Source organism: Phyllostomus discolor, chromosome 15 (assembly GCF_004126475.2).
Source record: "Phyllostomus discolor isolate MPI-MPIP mPhyDis1 chromosome 15, mPhyDis1.pri.v3, whole genome shotgun sequence".
Lineage (NCBI taxonomy): Eukaryota > Metazoa > Chordata > Mammalia > Chiroptera > Phyllostomidae > Phyllostomus > Phyllostomus discolor.
Window position 1 is genome coordinate 6,695,711 of NC_040917.2, and position 23,585 is coordinate 6,719,295.

At 61.4% G+C, this 23,585-nt stretch overlaps 1 protein-coding gene across 1 annotated transcript in view; it reads right to left on the reverse strand.

Annotated features, from left to right (window-relative positions):
* SLC35F3 (solute carrier family 35 member F3) overlaps nt 1-22,974 on the reverse strand; it is a 73,758-nt gene extending 50,784 nt beyond the window's left edge. Inside the window, exons 1-2 of the mRNA XM_028531304.2 lie at nt 22,645-22,974; nt 9,238-9,553 (exon numbers count right to left, since the gene is read on the reverse strand). Coding sequence (XP_028387105.1) covers nt 9,238-9,553; nt 22,645-22,720 — 392 coding nt within the window. The 5' untranslated portion in view covers nt 22,721-22,974. The remainder of the gene's footprint in view (nt 1-9,237; nt 9,554-22,644) is intronic.
* Nucleotides 22,975-23,585: the final 611 nt, after the last annotated feature.

Genomic DNA, 23,585 nt, shown 5'->3' on the forward strand with positions numbered 1-23,585 from the left:
GAGGTTCTGCAGTGAAAAAGCAAGCCTGTCTGACTTGCTACTGGCTGACAAGCAAGCACTGACTGACCTGACCAGCACGGGCCCTGGCTGGGGGCGGGGTCGTCAGTGTCCCCTTCCCACAGACTCGCTGCCCAACCCCCGGTAGACAGTTGGGGTGACCCCAAGAGACTGTGACCTCTGCGTCACACCGGGACGCACTCAGTAGGTATGTGGAAGGGGGAGGGTCCAAGGCCCCCCCCGAAATGGCTGCCCAGTTCGCCACCAGAGGTGAGACCACAGGAATCTGCTAAGACCCTCGAGGCCGGGGGCAGACACCTCCCCTGCCTGACGGGTCCCCTGGGGTATGAGACGTGGACACGGCGGGCCGCCCCGCTGCAGCAGAAGGGAAAGGACGTGAGGGGTCCCTGTTTCCCACTGGGGGAAGGAAGCTTCTATGTGGCATGGAGGAAACACTAGGAAGTAGCTAAAACACACAGAGAGGAAGAGGGAGGCCGAGGAGAAGGATGTGTATCTTTGCGCTTGCAGCTGGTGGCCAGGGTGGGCCTCCCTGTACAAGGTGGGGCCCAGGCCTCTTGGCAGAGCAGCAGGCAGAGCTGGCAGAGGTGGGAGACTGGGACCCGCCAGGCCCGGGCCCTGCCACTCCCAGGGGGTACACAGTGCCCCCTGGCCATCAGCGATTTCCTGCAGGGACTTAGGAGTTTGTGACTTACTCACAGGATGGCTTGCTTCCTGGCACGCCCCCTAAGCTCCCCCACAGCAGTGGCCTCGCGGCCCTCCTCCTGCTGTAAGCACACACACGTGATTCCATGGGGGAGACCAGACTACCCCTCACCCGGACCTGAGAGTCCACACTCGGGTGATGTTTTCCCCTGGCCCGCCTTCGGGGTGGGGAGGGCATGACTCTGGAAGGGCAGGGGGTGTGGGGCGGCTTCTGTCACCAGAGTGGCAGCAAAGACCAGGATCTGGTGTCTGGGCTGGGCTGTGGTGCCCCTGACAGGTGCAGACTTAGGTTTCAGGCCTTAGAGTCTGATCAAGAAGAAGAGAAACACGACTGGGACAGATCGGCACCTTGTGGACAAAGCCAGAGCAGCTGTTGAACCTTTTTTCTATGCAGTGTTCCCCTGTAAAATAGCCCACACCGAACACTAACCAGCCCACCAACCCACCGAGCCAACCCAGCTACCAACCAGCGGACCAACCCGTCGGACGATGAGGGTGAAACCATGGCTCTGTTTCTCTCTCCTCCTTTCTTGCTCCCGGCACGGAGCCCTGGGGATGCCCAGGGAGCCTCTGCTGGCCTTGCACCCATTTGCCGTTCCACCTTGGTTTCTCACCCCGGGAGCCACTGCCCGGCCTGGGACCCAGCTACGGTTGGTGTCCCAGGGAGACAGCAGCCAGGACCCAGGCCGAGTCTGTCGCCTCTCCGGAGCCCTGCCCCGGCCCCCACGACAGCACCGTCCGACCTTCCTCCACACCCACACACCGGACTCGAACACTCACGGCAGCTACCAAAGGCCCCTGTTCTGACAGCGCTCGATCCCCAGAGCCACGGTGACACACTGTCCTGCTGTCCCCGTTCCTTCTGGGAGCAGCTTCTGCTCATGCCTTGGCTCCGCAGAGGGCCGTTTCCCCTTCCGAGGGGTTTGTGGAAGCTGGGTCTCCCGGCAGGGCGGTGCGGGCGAGGCTGTGCCCGGGCTGGAGGTGGCTGCGTGGCCTGCGGCCTGCAGCATGGTTCCCACCCAACGAGCCCACGCACTTAGACGGGAAAACCGGCACAGAGAAAGGTGTCAGGGAGCCCCCCGGACAGCGCCCACCTCGGGTTTCTGTCCTTGTCACCTGCCGGTTCCAGAGGGGTGGAGCTCCACCGTCACCTCGCTGGAGCTGTCCTTGACCTCCAGGCTGACATTGTTTTCTGCCGAACTGATACAGGCCCTGCTTCTGGGGGTGGGGGGGAGGGCAGGCCACGGCTGAGGCGGCTGCAGAGGGCTCGGGCAGAGCTGGGCCTACAGCCCTGCTGGCGTCCGATGGCTTGAAGGCGAGCGGGCCCACGCCCACCAGCTTCCTGAGCAGCCGGGGTTCTGACTGGGCTGCCCTGAGACCCCGCTGCTTCCCTGACAGAACCCTCCTCCGGGGCCACCAGACCTCCTGCCTCCTGGACGCCAGCCTCCGTGCGGGCATCTGTGTGTAGCCTGGGGACACCTCCTCTCTCTCCCAGCAGACGGCTGACGGCTGGGACAGCCCCTCAGTTCAGAGGCTGGCACAGCAGGAGTGCTGGTGGAAGGCCGGTGGCTTGTCGCCACGTGGTGATTCTCCTTCTGGGGGAGGCTGTCCCCTCGGATCCTGGAAGCCCCGTGTCTGCAGCTGGCGGAGCAGGGAAGAGACCGGTGGGAAATGCCCGCCTGCTCCTGCCCTGCCCTGAGGGACACGTGCCCCCTCGGAGGGAAGCTGCCTGGCCCAACTCAGAAGGGAGGCTGGGAGACATGTGGGATCCCCTTCACAGGCCCACGCAGGCAGGAGGCGCTGGGGTCTCAGAGAGACCAGGGGCTTGCTGAGGACTCCCACCAGCTGGGGGCGTGGCCAGGAGTCCAACATGGCTCTGCCCCTCCTCTCGGAGGGAGACCTGTGTCGCCTCACATGCCCCCAAAAAGGGTCTGCAAAACGCACAGGCACTCCTGTCCCCTCAGGCCACCGCGTCCTTCTCTCCACTCCCTACGCAGGAGAAAGCATCTTCCCCAGAAACAAGTGCCTCTCCGAGCTGGGCTTAAACACACCAGCGTTCGCCCAGCCTTCGTAAAACCAGACGCTTAAAAACAACCAAAACACGTTCACAAAACCCAACCCCCCAACAGTAATTCACAATAAAATATTAACGAGCCCGTCCCCACTCCGCTGGGAGCGCTTAAAACCTTTCTCTGAAAACACCCCTATCCTCCCCCAACTCGAGAGAAACATGTAGCAAAATGATGCCAGAAAATGGTTCTAATGACACGTTCCAGCGGCAGGGGAGCCGTAGCTTCCAGTGCTTTTAATTTATTTTGTTACAAATTAATGATGTATGTGTGATCGAGAGTAACTCATTAAACGTGTCATAAAGCGAGGCACTTAGAGGCGAGACAGGATCCCAATGTACTCCTAAACGTTACATTAAATACATAAATCATTTTGTTTTTGCCCCACTTAAAGTAGGAAACAGCCAGGGAGGCCAATGTAATTACGATAATTCTATTGAAAAAGGTCCAGAAAGTACAAGGATAGGATTTGCACGAGCATCAGAAGAGGCAGGACACTCTGGCCAGTCTGATTTTTGTCTCTTGTGACGATCTCAGCTAGATGGAGTGGGGCGTGGCCATCAAGCCGGCCGGCACTTCCAGTGACTGACAGCTCCCTAGGGCCAGGGCCACCAGTTCCCAGACACGGGGGGCCCACCAAGAGATGGGGTCTCTCTCAGGCTACGCTGGCCTTGCCTAGAACCCACATCTGGAGTTTCCCAGGGATGGTCAGTGCTGATCCCCAACCCACGCAGCCCCAGACCTTGGGTGGGGGGTGTAGGTAGTGGGGGGAGGGGAGGACTGGCTGGAGGGTGCCAGTCCAGCCTCCTCTTTCTCTGTGGCCCCACAAATGCAGGGACTTTCACTTGTGCCAGTCCCAGCTGTGCCCCTGGCATCTAGGAGAGTGCCCGGCCCTGGGGCAGCCCTGGCTGACTCTGTGGAGTCAATGGATACGCCCACCCTCCTGGACCTAGCGCTCTTGCCTCCTCACTTCCCACTGAGCGGCCCCGCCCTGCGAGGAACTGTGGATGGAGCGGCAGGTCAGAGGGTGTCGGGGCTCAGCCACAGAAAGGCCAGGACACAGGGCAGCCACACAAGAATTTGCTGCGGCTGACGGAGAGGCTACAGCTCAAAGCCACGGACCGGCCTTGTGATTCTTCAGGGTTTCCAGCCAGAGTTCTCGCTACTGCTCAGGAACGAGGTGCCCCGCCCCCAAACAATGACATTGACAATGACAATGATGACGACGATGACAACAATGACAACAAATGGTTACAACGACGATGACAACAATGACAATGATGATGACAACGACAAGAACAACAATGACAACGATGGCAACAGGGACAACAAACGGTGACAACAACGATGATGGCAACAACAAAGACAATGATGATGACAATGATGACAAGAACAATGATAACAATGACAACAACGACAATGACAACAATGATGACAACGATGACAACAAGGACAACACCAACAATGACAAGAACGACAATGAAAACTACGACCACAATGACAACCACCACAGGGGTGGAACCCTGAGCGCCACTGCGCCTCTGTCGGGAAAGGGGACGCACTCCGTAGCCCGACATGGAGAGCACCCCGAGTCCCGCCTCGGAGCACAGCTCCGACTCCGACCCGTCAGCCCTCGACCTTTGCCATCTGGCACGTCCTGTCCCCCGCTGGGAGAGGGAAGGCCTGGCCTGCGTGCGGTCCTGCGCCCGGCCCTTCCCGGCCTCAGTCTGACTCCCCCTTCCGACCCAAAGCCTGCTGGGCCCTGTCCCAGCACCGAGCTGGGGAGCCAGCCTGCCGCCCGCCCACCTGCCCGCCTCCCCCTCAGAGCCTGCTCTCTTCTCCAGCCCCCCAGAGCTGCAGGCAGCCGTGGTGCTTCTAGAGGCCAGCGGCTGCTCTGCTCCCCCAGATGCCTCGACCGGACTCGCACGCCAGCGGTCAGGCCTCTCTGCAGGTGTGGGGCTCACAGGGGCTGCTCCCGCCTAACTGCCTGGTCTTCTCTGTCCCCTCGCCCCACCCCCTGCACCGAGTCACAGTCCCCTGGGGAGCCACCCCTCTGCCGCATGCTGCTCTGCTTGCCCAGGACTCAGCACCCAGAGGACCAAAGGCTCGTCTCTTAAGGGACTGCTCCTTGGCCATTTCCCCCGAGAACTTCCCACCCCACGCCGGGCTGTGCACCCAGGCCCTCCCTCTGCCCTGCACAGCCCTGACCTCCTCGGGCTCCCCGACTCCCCTGCTGGGTGTGCTCCTGGGGTAGGGGACACTCCTAATTGTGTCCCCACACCCCGTCCAGAAAAGAGGCCCAGTCACAGAACAAATCTCCGGAGTGCAACTGCCCTGCTCTGCTCCTTAGACTTCGAACGGTGCAGCTGCAGGAGGCTCTGCAGTTCCAGGTGAGTCTGTGCAGGCACTCGCGCACACACTCACACATACACGTGCATGCACACACAGAGCCTGGGAGGAGTTAAGACGAGAGGCATCCAGACTGCCCTCCCCGCTTCTGGGTGCAGATGCTTCTCAGCGTCTCCCGAGCACAACTAACCGGCTGGTGTCTGGGAGGCTGACACTGGTACAGGAGGCCGAGGAGAACTCCCGTCCCCACTGACACGCTCACTCTTTCTGGCAGCTGCATGACAGCAGAAGGTCCAGCGTTTGCTTATGAAAAGAGCTCACCACTGGCAGAAGTTTCTGGAAGACCTCAAACAGGGCAAGGGCCCCGACCTGCTGGGGCCGCTTTCTGCCAGCCATGGCCGCCTCCCGGACCTGAGCGACCGTCTTCCTGCCCCGGGGTCAGAGGCCGCCTGTGGTTTCACCTGCCCTTCCCTGCACAGCCCCTTCCCAGCGCCGCCCCCTGGGGCCCAGCTGTGCAGGAGACTCCTGGGAGCTCAGCCCCTTCAGGTCACATCTGCAGTGTGCGAGACACCCACACGCATCCCTGTGGCCAGAGGCCCGCCCCGGTCCCCTGCACTGGTGCTTCCTCAGGGCATCCCTGGGGCCAGCTGTTGCCAGGACAGGGAAGGTGGGGGCGGGGTGTGGATCATCTGGGGGGAGGGAGGAGCTCGAGTTTCTCCAGGATGCTCTGAGTGCTCAGTGGGGTGACCAGGTATGAGGCTGAAAACCCAGGACGGCTGGGCCAGGCTCTCACACTCACACTTCGATTCCCCACTGGGGTACCCGGTCACGAGAGGGCGGTGCTAGGAGGCCCTGTCCCCATGTAGGGCCCCATGTTGATGCCGTGGGGGGTCAGTGCCCATTCAAGACCCCCCACAGGGCGGCTGATGACCCGGGCACGGGTACGTCTTCTGATGACCCCTGCCGGGGGGAATCAAAACACAGTGGGGGTTCCTCCCGTCTTGACGGCATTTCACGCTTTACAGGGCACGCACGTATGTGGTGTCACATCCAACCACACAAGAACCTCTCGTGCAAGGCGGTGCACCACCCTCACCTTCCACTCACACACGAGCATCGGAGGTGCCCAGATGCCCCTCCTCGAGTGTGGCAGAGGACCAGGGCTCAAACAACCTCAGGGTCCCCAGCAAGGCACTGGTCACTTCTGCCCGGTACCGTGAATCCTGCTTCCTGCATCCGGTCTCATCAGCAGCAGTTTAAAACCTGCAGCCAAGACCCAACAGCCCCAAGGCCTCTGCAGCCAAAACGCAGCTTGCAGGCCAGCAGCGCCTGCAGCCCGAAAGCAAGTTAAGAAAGACTCTCAGAGCCACGCAGACCTAGGGATTCGGGGTCCGCCCTTCGCCACGGTCGGGGCTACCCGCAGGGGTGCAGCGTGAGGGGCTCTGTGCTGTGGGCAGCACACGCGTGCTTTCCACTCTCCGCGCCAGCTGATGTCCCAGCACCCACCGGCGAAGTCGCCTGGGCAGGGAGGGCGCGGAGAGAAGAAACATCCACCTCCTTGCTCCCTGAGGACCTCAAGGAGGGCAGGCGTGCCTGCCCAGCGTCCCTCTCTGTGAGGAAGGTCTCTCTCCACCGTCGTCCTCCCCACTCCCCGCCCCAGCTCCCTGCCGGAGGGGCACTTGCAGCCGGGGGCACGTCGCCTTGGCTGGCTCCAGCTCTTCCCCGCTCTGGCCTTCATTTTGACCAAGCACGCAAATGGAGGATGCGATTTCATTTTCCTTGCCGTCTGGGAATCCTGCCGTCTGTTTAAAAAAACCCTCAATTTGGTCCCGGACAGAGCCGTGACTTCCTCAGCCTGCAGCGTGAGGACTCCTCTCCCCCTTTTCTGAGAGAGAGCCTCCCTCCCCCCTCCAGCGGGGGTACGACCCGGCTGACATGCCCAGCAGAGCTGGGAGACTGGCAGCTCTGCTCGGCCACAGGCCTCATCCTGCCTCCTGCCACACGGAACTTGAAAGAGGCGGAGCCAAGCTCTATCACAGAAACCCGGCAAGGTCTTAGTCAGCTTCGCTAATTGAGTTATGTTACCACGATGACAACGACCCTGGCCTGCCCACCCCTGTTCTCCAGCTGGCCGGAAGTCACCGTCAGCCTGTCTGACTCTTCCCCTGGCAGACACTTTTCACAGGATACTTTCCGGCGCACACACGTGCTAAAATCAGGAGTTGATCTCCTTCTAAGTTTAACTAATGAGCTTCCGGGACCTTTTATTTTTTCCTTCTGCATTGTTGCAGCACAGCGGTCTGGGGCTGCCCTGAGTGGCCGGCAGCGCTGTCTTGTCCTGTGGGAACCGATGGTCATGTTCAGGGCACGCGTGCGGGACGGCCTCGGGCACCGCCCCCTAGGGAGGCTCCCCGGCAGCTGGTAGGTTTGCGGGGGGCAGGGAGAGAGCACTGGCTCTTTTCTCCCCGTGGATCTCCCCGGAGAACAGGCACGAGTGCTCTCTGTGAGCCCCGTCAGTGGCAGCAGCGTCCCCTCCCAGTCAGTGCAGAGAAGGGCGACAGACACTCCCGACGACACATTAAACTCGCTCAGGGCTACTCGTCGGTCCAATGCGCCGTTTACTGGCTGCCGCTTTTCCCTGGGACTAAGAGCAGGCCCTTCATGTCCTCTTGCCTCGGGACGATCTGGCCCTAGGACGATCTGGCCCTAGGGAAGGTTCTACACTGACCGTGTCAGGCTGCGTTGGCTGCTGCCCAGGGGAGGTGCAGTAAGCGTCTTTTTAGCAGCTTCTGGCTGAGTCCACCCCAACCCTGCCCAGGGCCTGGGCTCCCGTCCGGTGGTTCCAGGCGCCCGCATGCCTTGTCTCTGGAAGTCTCTCCCGGTCCTTTGCACTAAGGGGACCCGTGAGGCTGGCCTGTGACTCAGCCGAGCTGCCCAACAGCCCTCCTCGAGAGGCAGAGCTCCGGTGTGCCCCCCGGCCTCCTAGAGGGGCCGGTGCAGATTCCCTCACGCGTCCAAGATGTTCATGCCACCCAAGATGCGGTGGTGGATCTCGGGGGGAGGGATTCCGAGCTGAGTCCAGACCTCCCTCCCCAGACCTCCCACTTCCGGGACCCAGCGACGCGCTCGGCTGCCCTGGGACCTCTAAGGGCGAGTTCGGAGCACAGTTCAGCCTGAAGAAGATGGGAGATGGGACAAGTGACAGTGAGGGTGTGTGTTCGGTGGGGGGAGGTGGCCAACTGGGGGGAGGGCAGTGGGGCGGGGGTGGGGAGCCTTCAGCTCTCACATGTTTTCCCGCACTGGCACTGACCACAGGTGGGTTTCCAGGGCCTGCCCGATCACCTCGGCCGGCACTCTTCCCTCCCTGTTTCGTTTTCTCTCTCAGCAGACCTGCTTGGGGCCAGCGGGAAGCTCTGTCGCCGCCCAGGGAGGGCCTCCGCTGTGGGCCACCGTGAGGCCCAGTGACAGCCCCGGGGAGGAGCGGGGTCCAACCCCGACAGTGTAGGATTCCGGAGGAGGGCTGGGAGGGAGGAGGGCTGGGGCCCAGTTTCCAGCCTCCTCTGAAAGGGGCGCCAAACCAGCGGGCTCCACAGGAGAAAGTGAGGTCAGCCAAGTGCAGACGCGGCTTTGGTTTTCCCAGCCACTCGGCCAGGTGCTCAGACCCCTGCAGCCACACCCGCAAAGGGCAGGCGACTGGGGTTGGAGGGGGATGGGAAAGCAGGTCCTTACAGAGAGCACCTGAGGGAAGCTGAGCACGGGAAGCAGCGGGGTCACCTGGCTCCCCCCATCCCCAGCCTGAGGAGGGGAATGGGGCCACTGAGCTCCCCTGCCCTTTCCGGGGACCTGCCCAAGGCCATTCGGGAAGACGCTGCCTTCTGCTGCAAACAAGGGAGCTCCCAGGCTCGAGGGCGGAGGAGAGGGTGTTCCTGCCCCTGCCAGTGGGAGAGAGAATTCAGGCCTCGGGTCCTGTCCCACTAAGAAAGACATCAGGTGCCGCTGTGACTTGTCGGGACCGTCCCCTTGGCCTGCCCCGGCGCCGGCACCGGGAGCACGGGCCCTGGGGGAGCGGCGCAGCCCGGGGAACCGCCGGGAGGCCTACCTGTACCGCTGCCACACCGACTGCCTCTCCTCGGCCTTGCACGCGTGGCCCGCATAGTACAGCAGGAAGAACAAGCAGTTCCAGGTGGTGGCGAACCAGGTCAGGGTGAAGGGCGCGTCGAACGTGCGGAAGGTCAGCTTGGCGAGCTGCGTGGAGCCGGCCCAGGAGGCGCACACGCACAGCACCACCGCCAGGCCCCAGGCCAGCTTGCGGAGCCGCGGCCCCGAGCCCCTGCAGCCGCGGCGGCTCGCCCGCCCGGCCTCCGCCCCCGCCGCGGCCTCCGTGGGGCCCGGGCCGTCCCGGGGGCGCTCCTCCCCTGCAGAGAGAGGGCGGGCAGGTTAGCGGGCTCCACACCTTCCTCAGGCCCAGAACGGGGCACCCACTGCCCTGGGGAGGGGGTGGGAGGGAGCTCCTTGGGACAAAACTTAGAGGCCAGGGCACCCACCCCACTGCCTTGGTCAGGGCCAGCCGCCCTGGGGTGGGGGGGAGTTGGGCTGGGGGGGGGCGTGGAGGCAGCTTTCTGAAACAAAAGAGAGAGCAGGGCACCCACCCCACTGGCAGGCTCGTGGCCAGCCACCCTGGGGAGAGGATGGGGGAGGGGGCTCTGGCAGCTTCCTGAAATAAGACTGAAATAGAAGAGCCCTGGCTGGTGTGGCTCAGTGGATTGAGCACTGGCCTGTGAACTAAATGTTGTGGGTTTGATTCCCAGTCAGGGCACATGCCTGGGTTGCAGGCCAGGTCCCCAGTAGGGGGCGTGTGAGAGGCAACCACATGCTGATGTTTCTCTCCCTCCTTCTCCTTCCCTTACCCTCTCTAAAAATAAATACATAAAATCTTAAAAAAAAAAACTTAAAGACATTTCCTTTGGTTTTCTTATCCTACCTGCTCCCCCACAGCGTGTTGGAAATGCACAACCTCAGGCCTAACCCCAGAACCCCAGAGCCAGAATCTGCATTTCTAGCCTTGGGAAATGCTTCTCCGGGACACACAATCACAGAAGTGGCGTTCTGCAGTCTGTGCCCGCTGCCCCAGCTGCTGTGCTCCTGAGCCCGGGGCAGCGCCTGGGACCGGATTCCCCCCTGAGGGAGCCCCAGGCCTTGACCTCTGAAAGCCCCCAGGGCCTGGACAGAAGCCGCTCCCTGTCTGTCACTTAAAGGCACGGACGCCAAGATTCTCATCTCATTCTGCACGTATGGCAGAAATTGACTTTTCCCTCTTATCTCTTCATGTGTCCGACTGGCTTCCTGCCTGCGACCTTCAGTCCCACTTAAAAGCCACAGCCTCGGGCGGCTGGCGCTGTGAAAGGCCCCGGCCGCTGCCCTTCCGTGCGTGTGACTTCTGCAAACCGGGCTGGGCGGCTCTGTTCCCGCAGACCGCGAGACGGTGGCGAAAGCGTCCTTTCCCACTTTTGGTTTTTGTTCACCATCGTGTGCACGTCAGTCAGGCGGAAAGCAGCACAGAGCTCTAGCCTGCGCTGGGCGGAGCCGCAGGCGGACGCAGACGGCAGGAGATGGCAGCCTGCCTTTCCCGTGCGGCCTGGCACCCTGCACCAGGGGCACCCAGTGTCCAGAGGCTGGCCCCGCTAGAGGGGTGCAGGAGGGGGGCACTGATGGTGCTGGGGCCAATCGCACCCTATTTTGTTTAAACTCGGTAATACTTGAAGTGGGTTTAATCGCACTAAACCAAGTTCTCCCTATCGTGCTTTCTGGCACGTAATCATTCTACGGAGCAAAAAAATCCTGATTCAAGATCCTCTATGATACGGGTGTTGGCCACCGTTATCGGGGACTGCCAGCCCCGGGCGACCTGCTTTCACTAGAGGCTCGTCAGGGAGAGACAGTGTCCTTCTCGATACCCTGCACGTTGTGCTCCGTCACCTTTGTTCATATTTAACCTCCCTGCCGGGTTTCCTGTCTGCATGGATCCTGGTCGGGAAGCCCTTGGAGGACCCACTCTCTGGGCTTCCAGCACGCAGTCTGTCTGTCTGTGTGTCTGTCTGTGTCCTGGGCCGCAGGGCAGGGAGAAGCAGAGGAGGGCAGAGGCCGGCAGCCACCAGCGCGTTTTTTCCACTGTTGACAGAATCCCCGCAACTCCAGGCAAATCCAGTTTCGGTTCACATGCCGGTGACCAGGCACTGGGGGTCATCCTCTGTGGCCTGGCATTATTTCTGAGCAGCCTCGGGGGCTGGGGAGGTTTCTCGACGGCCGCGTCCCCATCTAAACCGCACTCCGGAAAGGCTGTGGAGAGGGGAAGCCCGTGTGAGAGTCAAGTGCAGCTGCACAGTTCTGGCGTCCCACGGAGACGGGACTCGGGACCAGGTGGAGCGAATTCTGGCGCATGTCTTGTTTTCACACTCGGTTCCTCGTTACGGAAAACGAAGCTTTAAAACGTAAGGAATTGGTGATGGCTGACGCTGTGTCGCTGTTACGATGGAACAGAAACCACCAAATCACACTGCAGCGTCTCGTTACACGGCCCCTACAGGCCTGGGCTGAACAAGCTGTTCTCTAACCCCCTCCCAGTCTGGATCATTTGCCCAAGGGACTAGCAATATACTGAAGCAAAATGAAGGCGTTCAAACCTAAAACCTACACTGTCATTTAAAAAGGAGATCGCACAGTCTTTGCCAAGTGTAATGCAGTTAACAGGCATTATGAGAAAAAGAATTCCATGGTCGGGAAAGTCTGGGAGACACCAGGCACGTCAGAGACAGGTTCCTTCGCTGTGGGAGCGTCCAGGGCTCATGGACCTTGGGGTTTTCTGAACAGCAGCCAGAGAGTGGGAGCTTCCCCTGCTGTTTAGATGTAACGGCACCCACCACCCATGGTAGGATGGAGTCCCTCGGACAGCACACTGCGAAACGCCGGAATCAGCCCATAAAAAAGCATAGACACCCAAATCTAATTCACAGAAAACTTTCTATTTCATGGCCTCTTAGAATAACAAACATTTATCAAATTCATTACCTTACTCATTCCCAACACTTCTGTTAAACTAGAGCTGCCTCGTGTAAGCTAAAAATAGTCTTTTAAAAAATTATTTATTTATTTTTAGAGAGAGAGGGGAGAGAGGGAGAAAGAAGGAGAGAAACATCAATGTGTAGTTGTCTCTTGAGCGCCCTCCACTGGGGACTGGGCCTGCAACCCAGGCATGTGCCCTGACTGGGAATCGAACCAACGACCCTTTGGTTTGCAGGCTGGCACTCGATCACTGAGCCACGCCAGCCACAGCTAAAAATATTCTTTACAAGTACTCTCCAAAATACTGAACAGCATAAATAAAAACAATCTCTAGTAATCTTACTGCCCTGAGATACTGCTGTTGATACTCGACTGCGTTTCTTCTTCTATTGTGTCTGCACCACAACACACATGCACACATGCAGGTCACACCAAGTTTTCGCCTAACACTCATGCACCCTCCTGCACACCAGCAAGGACTGCCCCTCCCACGGGGCTGCATGTAGCCGCCACACCCTCGGAGTCTTTCGGCTGTCTAGGAAGTCACCGGGAAGCGCGTGCCTTGTGCTGAGAGTTGGGCAGCCAGTAGATACATAAAACGGGACTACTGTTCTTCAGGGTCTCACAGTCAGTCCGGGAATCACCCATGGCCCCTAGAAAGGACCCCTACGTGCAAAACAGAGAGGTTTGGACTGTCGTGGAAACGCCCAGCTCGGTGCCACCAGCGCCGGCTGTGGTGACAACAGGGAGACAAGCAGAGAAGGCAAAGCGAGGCCCATGGAGGACAGAAGTGCTCTGAGCAACGGGGGAGCGAAGTTCAGGGTCAGGCAGACACGTGGTCTGCTCCAGAGGAGGACATCGAGACCCCGGGCCCACGGTGATGCCCCGTCCTGCTCTGCTCACACAGGGAGCAGGTCGGACACTCAGCCACGTGGGCTGAAGGGGCTCAAGCAGACTCAGATGCCAACCCCACTGTGTTTAGAAAGCACCCCCCTCCACTGTCCATGACAAACAGACACAACTGAAGCATACGTGTGGACTGACAATGAACTTGGTAGCAGACGCGTTTGTTCTCCACTGTTTGAAATGCTGCACATGCACCCCCAAGTATGCACCACTGTCAGGGTCACTGGCAATGAGCTGGCCATCCAATTCGTGCTCAGATTTAGAGAGAATGAATTCTGAGGGGGCAGCTTCCTTTCACGAAAGCCTCTCAAACCTCCCAGCGCAGGGAAGGCCGGTTTCTCTTCCCTCCCCTCCGGAGTCGCAAGCCCCTAGATCCCTCTGTTTGACGAGTGCCCCTCCTTCATGACAGCAGTGGGTGCTGCCTGAGCCTCCCCCGCTTCCTGCCCCAGCCCTTCTGACCACCCCAACTCGAGGAGAAAGGCTGTCTGTCATCCCCACCCCGATAACCCTCTGCGCTCAATCCTGACACTTGTACCTTCCACTCGAACCCGGCACTTTGGCCAGCGGTTCTGGGAGCGATGCACTGGAAGAAACCCCGGTTGTGCTGACAGGTCTGTGGCTGTGGAGTCAAGCCTCTCCCTTTCGCTGTCGCCTCTGAAGGCTCTGGTCATGCCACTTAACCACCAAGAAACATGGGGACAGGTGGGCTCCCCCCTGCGCTGTGGCCTGAGTTGCTTCCGCCGAGTGTTTTGGAGATGGTGTGTGTGTGTGTGTGTGTGTGTAGGCAGAGCACCCTCCCGTGCCCAGTGCGCCCTCCATGGCACGATGAGCCGTGCCTACACCTGGGTGCGAGCTTCCAGCCCGAGCCGTCTCTGGGTCAGGCAGTTTCAGTCCCCCCACCCACAGAGCCACACTTGGTGCCCGTCCCCTGCCAGGGATTCAAAAGCGTTCTCGCTCCTGGATGGTCAGGCAGAAGCGGTCCCCGCAGGCAGCGTCTGCTCTGGAGAAGGCACCTCCGGGTCACCTCCGGGTCACAACAGGAGAGCTGGCGGCTGGTGTCGCCGTCCAGTCATTCGGGACCACGGCACACCCTTTGTCTCAGGAGCCAGCCACCGCTTCTCCCCGAGAAAAATGATGAATTGGGTGCTTTCTGTGTTTATTTTGTGAAAGTCGATTACATGAGACAGCAAGAAAAATTGGAAAATCATTTACTCTCAACTGAAAGTCCCCGTAACACGGCTCTTCCAGACTTTCAGGAGAGCGCAAGTGCGGCTTTCTGAGGTTGCCTGAGAAGTGGTGGACCTGTGGCAACTCCGTGAAACAGTGTCCAGGCGGCTGCACTGAGCACGCGCTCCGGTCACATCTCAGAGGAGGGGCCTGGAGCCGCGGCCGAAGGCCACCCTTGGGCTGGCGTGCCCCACCCTCCAGAAAGCAAAGGAGCCAGCGTCGCACAGAGAACAGGGTGTGGGGGGGAGGCGCCTCCCAGTGACATGTCCGTCAATAGGATGCTCAGTTATTGTTCAGCTCTTTTCGAGGCTGATTTTCATAAACATAACGTTCACCTGTTCAGGGAGAGGTGCACGTCACGATGTTCAGTGACTTTACGGCCTGGTGAGGCCATCGCCGCTGTCCCATCTTTGAACGTTTCTGTCACCTCACGACGAGTCTCCGTGATGACCGTGATCCTCCTGCATTTCCGCCCCCACCATCCGGCTTCCTCACCGGAAACCAGATACGCTGGCTCCTTGATCGTGAACTTGTAGCCTCTAGATCTGCGAGAAAATACATGCCTGCCGTCTGGGGTTCTTCGTCATTGTGGCTGAGGTGTCCCCCAGGGTGCGACCGTGGGGACGGCGCTGTGCCTGGGAAGGTGAGCGTCTTGCAGGCCCAGGGACGCCACTGGGCAGCAAGCGGTGGCCCCACGAGGACAGCGGGTGCCCGACGGCTTCTGAGGAGGGGGCTCGTGCTGGAGGCCGGGCTGGGAGCACAGCCCCCGCCGCTCAGGCCCGAAGCCTCTGCTGTGAGCGGTGCCCGGGCAGTGGGCGGAGACGGGAGCCGACCAGGCCGCCACTGCAAAGTTGTTTGTGGAAACCCAAACCACTCCCCAGACCCGGGTGCCGATCTGGGGGTGGAGTGGGGTGGTGGCGGCTTCTCCAGACTCCCCGGAGCTCTGCCCTCAGCAGCCTCAGCTGGGGCTGGGCTGCATCAGGCCGAGACCCCAGGCCACGTCCCTGCTTCCAACACCATCCCAGCAGACAGACTCCGGGCCGGCACTTGCTCCCACCCTGCAGCTCCTCAGGGGCCGCAGAACAACGGCCAGGCATCTGAATAACTCCGGTCTGCGGTCTGCGGTGGGTCTAAGGCAAGCCTGGAAAGTTCTCGGCCTCAGGAGAATGTGACTCGAGAAGGAATGACTGGGTGTGGGTGAGCGTGGGACAATGCAGTTCGAACCTGCCCCCCCCGCCCCGGGGGCAGGGCCATGTTTCGGGGCCTGGTGGGAAGATGCTTCAGCCTGAGGGGCCAGTTGTCATCCGGGTCCTGCACGTGGGATCCTGCGGCCTTCTGGAGCCCCCCATCTCCAGGCCTCTGTACACAGCAGGCGCTCGCCTTGGCTCAGGACCCGCACACAAGCACAGACAAACACAGGCTCTCCTCTGTTCTGAGGCTCTCCCTTGTCGGAGCGAGGGCTCCTCCCACTTCCACGTGGACCCGAGTTCCGCGGTCGGCACTCCGGGGGAGCGAGGGTGTTACAGGAGGGCCGACCGGTGCAGGCCACCCCTCCGGGCAGTCTGGGCTCTGCGGGCAGGGGCAGGCTGGAGCCTTTTCCCTAACAGAGCAGGGCTTTAACTGATGGCAGGGGTTGCTGTGCCATTTAATTTGAAGAACAAAGCGCTGTTTTCTAGAACACAGCTCCAGCGCTCAGCAGAGTTGGGCGTCGGAAGCAGGACTGAGCTTGCTCGGTGGAGGATGGAGGCGTGGTCTGCCCTGAGGTCTGAACGGTCCTTGGCTCCATCGCCCACCCGGGCCAAGCCTCCTGCACCCACTGAGGGCGACGCGGCTGATCCCAATCCAGGCAGTGAGGCTGTCCTGAGAAAACGCCCGGGCTGCCCCAGGTGAGGCGTGGAAGGAGCGTGGCTCTCTCTGGGTCTTTCTGCACCTCTTTTTGCACCGCCCCAAGCCCCTGGGGTCCTCTGTCAAGTCCAGCGGCTCCTGCTGCTACAGATTCATGGAGCAAACGCTAACGTGGCTGGCATTCCCCCTGCTCAGGCACCAAAGACCACCCTGCAAGCGTGTGCCTCCACCTGGACACACAGGTGCACACATGTGTGCAAACACACACAAGCATGGGTATGTGCATGCACACATACACATGAAAAAGCACATGTGCACAGGCACACACAAACCCTGCACACATGTGTGCACACACCAGCACAGGTATGTGCATGCGCCTGCACAAACATATGTATAGGCAAACACACGGGCACGCACGCACACATGCCTGTGTGCACACAGGTATACATGTGCACACATGTATAAACACACACACATGTATATGCATAAGGACACATGTACACAAAACCTGCCACACACATGTATGCACACACAGGCATACACAGGCCACATTTCTTCGTCCCTGGTATCACTCCCTTGGAGCTCTGTGGAGAAACCCATCTCTGTTAACGAGCAAGCAACTTCGCAGGCTCGTCCGTCACAGGCTCCTGCGGGCAGAGCCCATGCCAGGCCTGTTCTTTTACTCATCCTCACCGAGGACACGCCCACCGATTTCAGAGAGAGGGGAAAGGAGGGAGAGAAACATCGAAGTGAGACCAATTGGTTGCCTCTTGCACGTGCCCTGACCGGGAACTGAACCCACAACCTTTCGGTTTACGGGACGATGCTCCAACCAACTGAGCCACCCAGCCAGGGCGAGATCTTTTCTAACCCCCTTCACCTTCCGAAGAGAGAAGCCGGAGTGCCCAGAGGCGAGCGCACACGCCCGGCTGGTACTCAGCAGGTGGGGAGCAGGGATGACACCCCTGTCTTGACCCCTCACCAGCACTCTTCCCTGTACACGCTCCCCCAAGTCACACAACGCCTTCAGTGAAAGCGCAACGCCCACCAAACAGGCTTTCACGAGCCACGTGCCTCCTGGCTCTCCAGCACCCGTGTCCTGAGCCCTCTGCACCTCCGCCAGCCCTCAGTCCCACCCGTCCTGCCGGCGGACAGCTCCCCTTCCCACCTCCCGGAGAAGACCAGCGTCAGGGCACCGGTCCTCGGCTCCCACCCTGCACCCCCACCCTCCCAGTCTCTGACGTCACCCGGCCCCTCCTTTCCCAGGCCAGCCACCCCCTCTCTTTCCTCCTGTGCCCTCTGCCTCCTCCAGGCCAAAGAGGTATCATCACCCTCCTCTGGGGGACACCTTAGACCTGCCCTGGAACCAGCCTCCAGCCCCCGTTTACAGAAACTCCCGGCTCTGGAAAAATCTCTGCCCTTCCCGCTAAAGACAGCACACGCCTCCCGCCCCTGCCTCTGCCGAACACCTGGACACGCTCCTGACCGGCTTTCCTCCTCCCTCGCCGCCACCGCCCTGGCAATCTGGCGTGCGGACCAGCCCCCACTTACACCTGTCGCTACACCTTCCCCTCCCCCTCCCGCCCCCACTGTACCTGCTAACCTTCCCACCGCCTCCTTCTGGGACCCTTCCTGTGGTTTCCATGCTGCTTCGGCCGTTCAGCCTTCCCCTCTGCCTTTTGCTGTCCCCATGCACACGGCCGTCAGGGCTCAGCACATGTCCGTCTGTCTGTCTGTCCATCATCCCCAGAGCCACCTCTCTCCCCCCTGACTTGCTGCCCAGCCTTCACCACACCCTCTCCTAACTCCTTACTCGCTACCAGCCTCCCCTCCAGACCCCGCCGGCCTCACACACCCCCCGTCCAATCCAGACTGACTCCCCATCTGTCCCTCGGATGCACCCCCACTGCCGAGTTCTGGCTCAGTCTTCAGGGCCGGGCGGGGCTCTACCTTGATTCTCCCTGGGTGCGACACACTTGGGTATGGTTGATCCCGTCCTAGTTCCTCTAGTAACGATCCTCACTGACGGACGGGATCTGTTTGGTGGCCCACCTTGAACCGCAGCTCTGCTGTGAGACGGTCGGGGGCCTTTCTCCTCTCTGACGGCCGCCCTTCCTGACCGCTTCAGTCCCCTCTCCTGCGGCCCCAGCATCTGCCCGAGGTCTGCCTTGACCTCAGAGCCCCTCCCCCACTTCTTAAGACCACCTCTCCAGGTCCTGCCAGGCGACCTCTTTCTAACGCTGCACCTTCATCCATGCAGTTACCTGTGCCAGGGACAGTGGGGCAGGCAAGGGTAACGGGCAGAGCGCCACCTAGTGGCCTCTGAGTCCCCCGCAACGTGGGCTCTCTGGCCCTCTGCGGACACACACTGTGTGTTTTACCCCCTCACGGAACTTTGAACAATTACACTTCCACGGGTGCCCATGATTTTGTGCGCCGGTGACACCTCTTGCTGGTTTGGAGGCTCTGACGGGTCACGGACCACACTGAACTCCCACCCGGCCTCTGAGGGACGTCTGGCTGGTTCTCTTACACATATCAGGGAACACATTTGATCGACACACGAATGGCTGTTGTCACTGAGCTTTCGGGCCCAGGGCCAGCCAACCTGGGAAATCCTTGGGGGCGTGGGAACCCTTTGGCACTGTACTTCTCAAGACACCTCTCAGACAGGCCCACAGGGCGGGGGCCACCCACAACAACGGGACATCCCTGGGAGACAGACTTATCCATGAACATGGAGTGGCCAGACCCGCCCTGGGGACAGCTGAGGCAGGCTGCCTGCCCTAGAGCAGAGGCTCGAGGAGTGTCCCCCCAGCAGCGGGCCCTGTGAGCCCCGAGGTCGCCCAAGTCGTGGCGGTCACCGGGAGTGGTGGGAGCTTAGGGAGCCAGCATCCCCTGCGCCCTGGCAAGGTGCCGTGAGCAGCTGTCCCTGTCACCGCTGCACAGACGGAACGCGGCTGTGCTGAGGCTTCACCATGTTTTGGAGTCAGGCAGATACGGACGTGACCCCTGGCTTTCCAACTGCTTGGCGCTGTGCCAGTGACTTCTCTGGGCCTCAGTTTCCCCCTCCGTGAATTGGGACAATGTGCTCGCCCTTCCGCGGGGAGGAACAGAGACAACAGAGCTGTCCCCCAACCAAACGCCTGTAACGTGGTGGGCTCCTCAGCAACAGCGGCTGTTCCCCTTAGTCAGAGGGACGTGCTGTCACCCTGTTTCCACAGGAGAGGACTGATTTCCAGAGGGCTCCGGTCATCGGCCAGGTGACTTGGCTCGGCTCCAGGTGTAGGCACGCACACAGCCAACGGCCCCACGGCCCCCTTCCACAGCACTGCACGCTGCCGGCTGCTTGGGGGGGGGGGGCGGCGGGTATTACACTGCTCTCAGCTACCCGTCCCCGGCGCACGTCACTTTATTGAACACAAGACCACAGATGGCCCCGGCGAACACCACTCTGCGAGGCCGTGTCACCGATCAATACGCAGCGTCTGTGTGCAATGGGGAGTCGGGAAGGACGTGATAAGACACGCTTTCGCTTTCGGACAGGCCGGACGCCGCCCAGCGGGCTGGAAGCCGTGCTCACTCGGAGCCTGCAACCCCCTCGGAGGCCCAGCTTTGGTCTCCTGTCGGCGGGCGCTGCCTGGCCCCTCCGCACACAGCGGCCGGCCCTCTGCCCCAGACAGCGCCCCCTCCTGGGCTGACCTGGCTCCTCACTCCGGCGGCGAGGCGTCTGCCTCGGAGGGCCCCTCGGCTGCTCCGTATCAGCGCCCGGCGCCACTCTGCTCTGAGCTCTGGACCAGGACTTGCGGCCCTGTACGAGGTAACTTAGCCGCCTGAATGCCGTCTCTCTCCCCATGAGCCTGAAACTGCTTTAGCAGAAGGAAGTATCTGGGCAAAAGAAGTCATCTTGTCCCTCTTCCTGCAGTTGAGTCCCCCTGGGCACCTCGAGTTCTGTTTGGGTTTTATAGGCACTGCACGCTGGTGCCCCGAGCCCCCCTGGAGGACACGCCCACACGCTAACGCAGCGTCCCTGCTGCTGGCTGCCTCCCGCGCCTGTCTGCCGGCCACACAGACACGGCCACAGCACGGGGACCGCCGTGCCCTGTGCATCCAAGGCAAAAAAAGTGACTCAACACTTGCAAACAAGCACACAGGATGCGAAGGCTTTCAAAAAATAGACCCAAAGTCACATTCAAGCGAAACCACCAGGAGGAGCACCAGGGGGAGGGACGGAGCTTCCTGTCAGCCCCGGCTGAGGCGCGCAGGCCGTCCCCAGCGCTGGCCCGTCCTTTGTGGATGGACACACAGGTGTCCCCCACGGAAAGGGCTCTCTAGTGTCAGAGAACTTGGCCGATGCTTCTAGACACTGTCCCCGCTCCCTCCTCTTTCCTAAAAATCGAACCTTTATTGTGTTTTTCCCCACCCACACACCTACTCGATGAGGGCAGCAAGAAGGTGCCGAAGGTAAGAGACAGCCTGTGACTGGAGGACTGCCAGGCAGGTAGGAAGCACCTACTGTATGCCGGGCACCTGCTAGGCACTGCCACTTGTCCCCCTCATTTCGGGGTCTGCTGAGGTAGAGCGTTAACTTCCGCTTTGCGGTTCAGGAAACTGAGGCCAGGGTTCCTGCAAGTCCAGCTGCCCCTGGGAAGAGGACCGTCTAGAGCCCTGACCTGTGCCACGGTCAGTTTAACCCACTTTCTGTCACCCGCAGATACTCATGCGCCACAGTCCATTAAAAAGTCGAGTCCATGGTTTGCTAACAAGGTCACTGGGGTGAACAGGGGCTCAAAGTTCACCTGGCAACAACCGAGGGGGGAGGGGACCCCCCACCTGTGCCTGGCCTGCCACTCATTGCCCCCTGCAGCCATCCAAGGTCACAGGGCCCAGCCTGGGAGGCCTCCCCAGCCCTGTCCGGGTCAGTGCAGCTCAGCTCATCCTGCCCCAGCTGGGGAGGAGATCCCACCTGCCTTATGTAAATGGTGGGGTGGGGGAACTTCCCCCAGGGCCCCGTGAGTGAGCAACCCTTCCAGCTCCCCTAGGGAAGTGCAGACTGACCCCTCCTCTCCCCACACCTGCACAAAGTCCCCGATGCAGCTTGGGCATGCCCCTGCTCCCGGGACAGGTGGCAGGTGCACTCAGTCCGGGCTCAGTAGACCACTGTACGTACGGAGTCTTTCCCAAGGTGGGGGTGGGGTGGGGGAGGGGAGGAGACGGCTACATGGAGGGGGAATTAACCTCCTAAAGACGCAAAACGATGACAAGTGGGAAAATAGTCTCAAGTTAGTGCAAAACAATGTTCTGGAAAGCATGGGCTGGGGCTCAGCCAGCCCGGGATTCCCACTGGGTTTCACCACCCGCCAGTCAAGGTCAGTCCGCCCTCTGGGCCTCGCAGTCCTCATCCGTGGGGTGGGGACATGGCACCAGGAGGGCCACAGGCAGGCCTCCACGGACAGGGGCACCCATCTGTCCCGGGGGGGCCTCTGTCTGCCCCCACTGGTCCTCGGTCTCGAGGTACAAGTGAGAACTCATGCAGGGAAAGAGGGTCCTCAGAGGACATCGGAAAGGGGTCCTGATTCCAGGCTGCAGCCCCAGGCGGGCAGACCCCGGGGCCACCGTGCACATGGGGCCCGCACTGGGCTCTTAGCTCAGGGCAGGCGAGGGCCTGGGCCTGTGGCCTCCACAGTCCTCTCCCTGCTACTCATGGACTGGCCCTTCCCAGCCCTCCCCTGGCTGCCTGGTGAGCCCTGGGAGCCTTGACCATCCCACTGCCTTCTGGGGGGAGCAGTTAGGGGCAGAGAGGGGTCTCTCTTTGCTCCCCCTCCCCCACGTGGGAAAGCAAGGTCCCTCCCACTCCGGCTGTGTCTGAGTAAGGCTGGCTCTCCAGGGAGTGGTAGGCTCCTCCGCCTGGTCTCTGACTCCCATCCGCTGAGTGGGGGCAAGAACCTGTTTACAGGCAGGTGGTGGCGTCTCTCTGCTCTGCCTGTCCTGCCCGTTCCCACGGAGGAGCTGGGGCTGGAGGTTCGGGGCAAAGGGAGCCCTCTCTGCCTGTGGCCCCTCCAGCAACACCCGGACCTGCCTGGGGAGGGGGATGCCCCAAACCTGGGACGAAAGTGTCTGTGAGTGTGGGGCCGCCGGGCAGTGTCTGCGGAACCCTCCCACTCACTCGCCAGCGCCACAGGCTAGGGAGTCGCTGAGGCCACTGCCGCTGCCGCCAGCAGATGTGCGGGGTCTGCGCAGGAGGGAGTCTGAGCGTGCGGTGGCTGCGGCACCCCGGGCAGCCCCGAGGACCCCGCAGCCACGGCTCCCGGCAGCCCAGGAGCCGCCAGGGGCCACCCCCACAGGCGCTGCACTGCAGGGGCGCTTCCCGGGGAACGGCGGCCCCCAGGCCAGGCAGCCCGGGGGCCTGGCGCCAGGAAACGGACTACCCCGCTGGGGCACAGGCCTGCGCCCCCACCCCAGGCGTTACCTTCCACTTTGGTGAGGGTCAGGACCGGACTGTTGCAGGCGCTGAGCGGAGCCACCCGGGCCGAGTGCTTCTTCATGGTGAGCGGTCCGCCAGCAGGAGCCACGGTCGCCTACATCCTGGGGCCGGCCGAGCGCCCTCGGTGCCGGCGGCCTCCCCCGTGCAGGAGCGCCAGGTTCGCCGCCCAGGCCCTGCCGCTGCTGCCAGCCGCGCTCCTGGCTCCTGTCGCTGAGCTCACTGCGGCGGCTGCCCCGCGGAGCACATCTTCCCGGCCGCGCAGCCACTCCACACGCGCACAGCCTCCCGCCTGGGCTGCCGCAAACTCCGACGTCACGCCAAATGCGCTCCCCACGCCCACCCCGGGCTCACCTGCTCCCCCCCCCCCCCCCCCGCCCCCGCCCCAGACGCCCGCCGCAGCCAGCCCCTCCCGCGGAGCCTGCTCCTGGCCCCAGCCCGCTACCAGCTCCTGAATCAGCCCTGAACAGGACCAGCGCACTGGAAGGGCCCCGAGAACTTGACCTCACGTTCCACAAGTTCCGAAAAGGAGGTGTGGGACTCCGGGTGGAGAGTTGACTCCTCCCTGCGCGAACTCCTGAATTATTGGCTGACGGTAAGAGTCAGAAAAAAGAACGCACCCCACGCTTGCGAGGGGGTCTGGAATCTAGGAGCACAATATTTCATGTGGTCCCCAGAATCAGCTCTTTGGGGGGACGAAGGAGCAAAGTCCGCAGAAGCAGAGCAGCCGCAAAAAAAACAAAGGTCCCAGGAGACCTCTGCTCCTGCCCCACCGCCCCAGTCTGGGGGGGGGGGCGCCCCAGGGCCTGGGAGGCGGAGAAGGCGTCCTCTCTGCCTGCTCCCAGTTCTTGCCGCCGCAGCAGGGCGGGCCCTGGCCCCAGCCTCTGCCATCTGGGGTCACTGGTCCTCCCAGACCCTGCGGTGGGGTC